The sequence below is a fragment of the Trachemys scripta genome, chromosome 12 (genome assembly GCF_013100865.1).
Source record: "Trachemys scripta elegans isolate TJP31775 chromosome 12, CAS_Tse_1.0, whole genome shotgun sequence".
In the NCBI taxonomy this organism is placed as follows: domain Eukaryota; kingdom Metazoa; phylum Chordata; order Testudines; family Emydidae; genus Trachemys; species Trachemys scripta.
In genome coordinates, this window is record NC_048309.1 from 34,064,878 (window position 1) to 34,068,717 (window position 3,840).

General features: G+C 41.0%; 1 protein-coding gene across 1 annotated transcript; it reads left to right on the forward strand.

Moving 5' to 3' along the window:
- Positions 1-1,334: 1,334 nt before the first annotated feature.
- On the forward strand, positions 1,335-2,309 carry LOC117886080 (olfactory receptor 14A16-like). The gene has a single exon (XM_034787717.1). It carries the CDS (start codon positions 1,335-1,337, stop codon positions 2,307-2,309), a length of 975 nt encoding a protein of 324 aa, XP_034643608.1.
- The last annotated feature ends 1,531 nt before the right edge of the window (positions 2,310-3,840 follow it).

Genomic DNA, 3,840 nt, shown 5'->3' on the forward strand with positions numbered 1-3,840 from the left:
CATTTTTAGAGCAGTATTTTTGTGAGTGTGAAGCATTAAGACCACCAAAAATGACTAATTAAATTTACACAGATGCTCTAGCAATTGTTAAATTATGACCAATATTGAACAATTATATTTAATGGAACTGTTTAGTAAGCACTTACTCCAAACAACAAGATAAATCAATGCAGTCTTCCAAAATCAAATATTTTGTTTATTATTCTATCTACAGCAATGCCCAGATAACCAAAGTATCTCTATATTTCCATATACAATGTAGGCACTATGTGACGTACATATTGAATTATATTGTATATTTACTAGCAGTTATTCTACTGAGGCTTTGCATATGGCAAGTGATGCTCTAAGTCTATTAAAGAGGCTCATCAAGCTCAATATCAGGAACATTTTCTGATATTACAGGTACATTTTTCTGTCATTATCCCACTTCAGCAGCATTAGTTGTATCTCCTTTCTTTATGTTAAATACTTCAGCTACACATTTGGTGTTCACATTGAGCACATATGTTACTGTTAAACCAAACAACATAATTTACTCTTCAAATCTCTCTTTAATAGTCAACAAATCCAGCCTTTGAATAAAATTTTCATTGCTCTTCTCTGAACTTAGTCCAGGGGCAAAAGATGAAGAAAACAGGGCTATGCAGGTGTCACTGAGGGCAGGGTGAGAAGGAGCTGGGGACGCACAGGTGCAATGAAACTTGAAATAGAGAGAACAGGATTGTGCTCATGATAGTGCAGAAATTAAAGACAACTTGTATCTAGGTGTAGAAAGATGGTGGCCACTTTGGCTTTGTAAAGTTCCAGTGTCTTTTCTGAGGCAGATAAAAGTAAAAGAACATAAGAATAACCATACTGGGTCAGACCAAAAGTCCATCTAACCCAGTATCTTGTTTTCCAGCAGTGGCCAATGCCAGATGCTTCAGAGGGAATGAATAGAACAGGTAATTATTAAGTGATCCATCCCCTGTTGCCCATTCACAGCTTCTGGCAAACAAAGACTAGGGACACCATTCCTGCCCATCCTGGCTAATAAGCATTGATGGACCTATCCTCCATTAATATATCTCATTATTCTTGAACCTTGTTATAGTCTTGGTTTTCACAACATCCTCTGGCAAAGATTTCCCCAGGTTGACTGTGCATTGTGAGAAGAAATACTTCCTTTTGTTTGTTTTAAATCTGCTGCCTAATAATTTCATTTGGTGACCCCTAGTTCTTGTGTTATGGGAAGGAGTAAATAACACTTCCTTATTGACTCTCTCCACACCAGTTTCCCTCTTCTTTGTAACCATTTACCTTGCCATTCCCCTTGTTCTTCCCACCGCAGAATGTACCTGAGACAGGAAACAGCCAACCAAACCATCCTGACTGAGTTCCTTCTCCTGGGTTTCTCCGACATCCGAGAGTTGCAGATTTTACATTTTGTGGTGTTTCTAGTGATTTATCTGACAGCTCTGATTGGGAATCTTCTCATCCTCATAGCTGTAGCTGTGGACTGCCACCTGCACACCCCCATGTACTTCTTCTTGGGCAACTTATCCTTCCTAGACCTAGACCTCTGCTACATCTCCGTCACCGTCCCCAAGTCCATGGCCAATTCCCTAACCAATGACAGACAAATCTCTTTCTCTGGATGTGTTGCCCAAGTCTTCTTGATGGTCACCTTTGTTATTACTGAGATGACACTGCTCCTGATCATAGCATACAACTGGTACATTGCAATCTGCCATCCTCTTCATTACAGGGTCATCATGAATACAGGCACCTGTGTCCAGATGGCAGCTGGTTCTTGGATTGGCAGTGCGATCTATGCTGCCTTTCACACTGGTAACACCTTTAGGTTGCCCTTTTGCCAGTCCAATGCAATTGATCAGTTCTTCTGTGATATCCCACAGTTACTGAAGATCTCTTGCACCGATACTCACCCTAATGAAACTTTGCTTCTTGCCTGTGTTATATTCTTGTGTTTCATTTGCTTTGGTTTAGTTATCGTGTCTTACACTCGCATCTTCTCCACTATGCTAATGATCCCCTCAGCGCAGGGTAAGTCTAAAGCCTTCTCAACCTGTCTGCCCCACATGACTGTAGTTGGTTTGTTTCTTGGCACTGGAATGTTTACATACATGAAACCAAACTCAGGATCTTCTACATACTATGACCTGCTCGCCACTGTTCTCTATACAGTGCTTCCTCCGGCCATGAACCCTCTCATCTACAGCCTGAGAAACAAGGAAATTAAAGAGGCTTTAAGGAAAATAGGAGACATGAAGACAAGATTATTTTTAATAACTCTTGGGAACTAAAAGCAACAGAGGGTCCTGTGGCACCTTTAAGACTAACAGAAGTATTGGGAGCATAAGCTTTCGTCGATAAGAACCTCACTTCTTCTTCTTGCATCTGAAGAAGTGAGGTTCTTACCAATGAAAGCTTATGCTCCCAATACTTCTGTTAGTCTTAAAGGTGCCACAGGACCCTCTGTTGCTTTTTACAGATTCAGACTAACACAGCTACCCCTCTGATTCTTGGGAACTAAGCCCATCTTAGTTTGAGGAGCCACAGGTTCAGAAAAAAGAGATTTAGTGAACAGTGTAAGAATAACCAACAGTGAGATGGCAATTGCCTGTAGACTTTGGGAGAGGCCACATGGAAGAGTTACAAGTAGAATTACATTCCCAGATAATGATTCAGAGAGAGACTCTATAATCTCTTGTATGATGTCATGGGAAGACAGAGGATATCTACAATGTGGAGCATAGTGAGTCCACAACTGAGGTTGTCTTTATAGAAAATACTGCCAAATTCCTGGACTGCCTGGGCTAGTTCTGACCTTAACCCCCCCCCCCCGTGAGGTCTTTAACTTGGAATTCAATTTCTTCTTGGAATTCAAAATATGGGTCTTTTCTGTCCAAACCTACCCTAGTTCCCGCAACATCTATTGACTCTAATTGTCTCCATGAGGAGATTTCAGGACTCCTAGTGTTTCTTTGGGTGCCATCTTTCCTAGGAGGATAGGATTAATTTTTCATATTTCACAGTGCAGTGAGCAGGATCAGGATTAACAGGAAGAAGAGCTCTGTGTAAACTCAAAAGCTAGTCTTTCACCAGTAGAAGTAGGTCCAATAAATGATATTGCCTCACCCACCTTGTCTCTCTAAGAAAGGATAAAGAAAAATATAGCTTGTATGGAGTAACCCAAGTGGCTCCAGTCTGTTACCATGGGATAACTAAGCACTAAAGGCCAGATAGTTGCCGGTATTTAGGAACCGAGTGGGACATTTAAGAGCATTTAGATGCCTAATTCCCATTGATTTAAATTGCAGTTAGATGCTTAGATATTTTTGGAAATCCCACTAGGCACCTAAAGACTTAAAAATATGGCCCTAAGTAATTTCCATCTGAGAGCAGTTCAATGGGTCTGATGTCTCAGCCCTGATATGAACTCAGGAGGTATTCTCATAGAAATGAAAATGATGGCCAATCAGCCATACTGGCTGGCCTTTACCAGTCATTTTTCTAGAAACTCAAACACCACACAGTGCAGGACAGACTGCCCTGGAAGAGACTATATCTCTCTTTCAGCACTGGAAGTGACGTCTCCATAAGGGAGTTTGGTGGTCTTAGGCAGGGTCATCTGGTGGAGCTGCCATGGTCTGTGTTACATCTGATGCGTGGATACTGAGAGCATGTTCATTCTCCAGGGCTGTCAACCCAGCACCTTTCAAAAAAACAAAACAAACAAAAACAAATTAAAAAGAGAGCAAGAAAAAGTTTTAATTTAGTTGTTTGTCAGATAGATTGTCATACATCAACATCCCCACTTCACTAGAGTTGTTG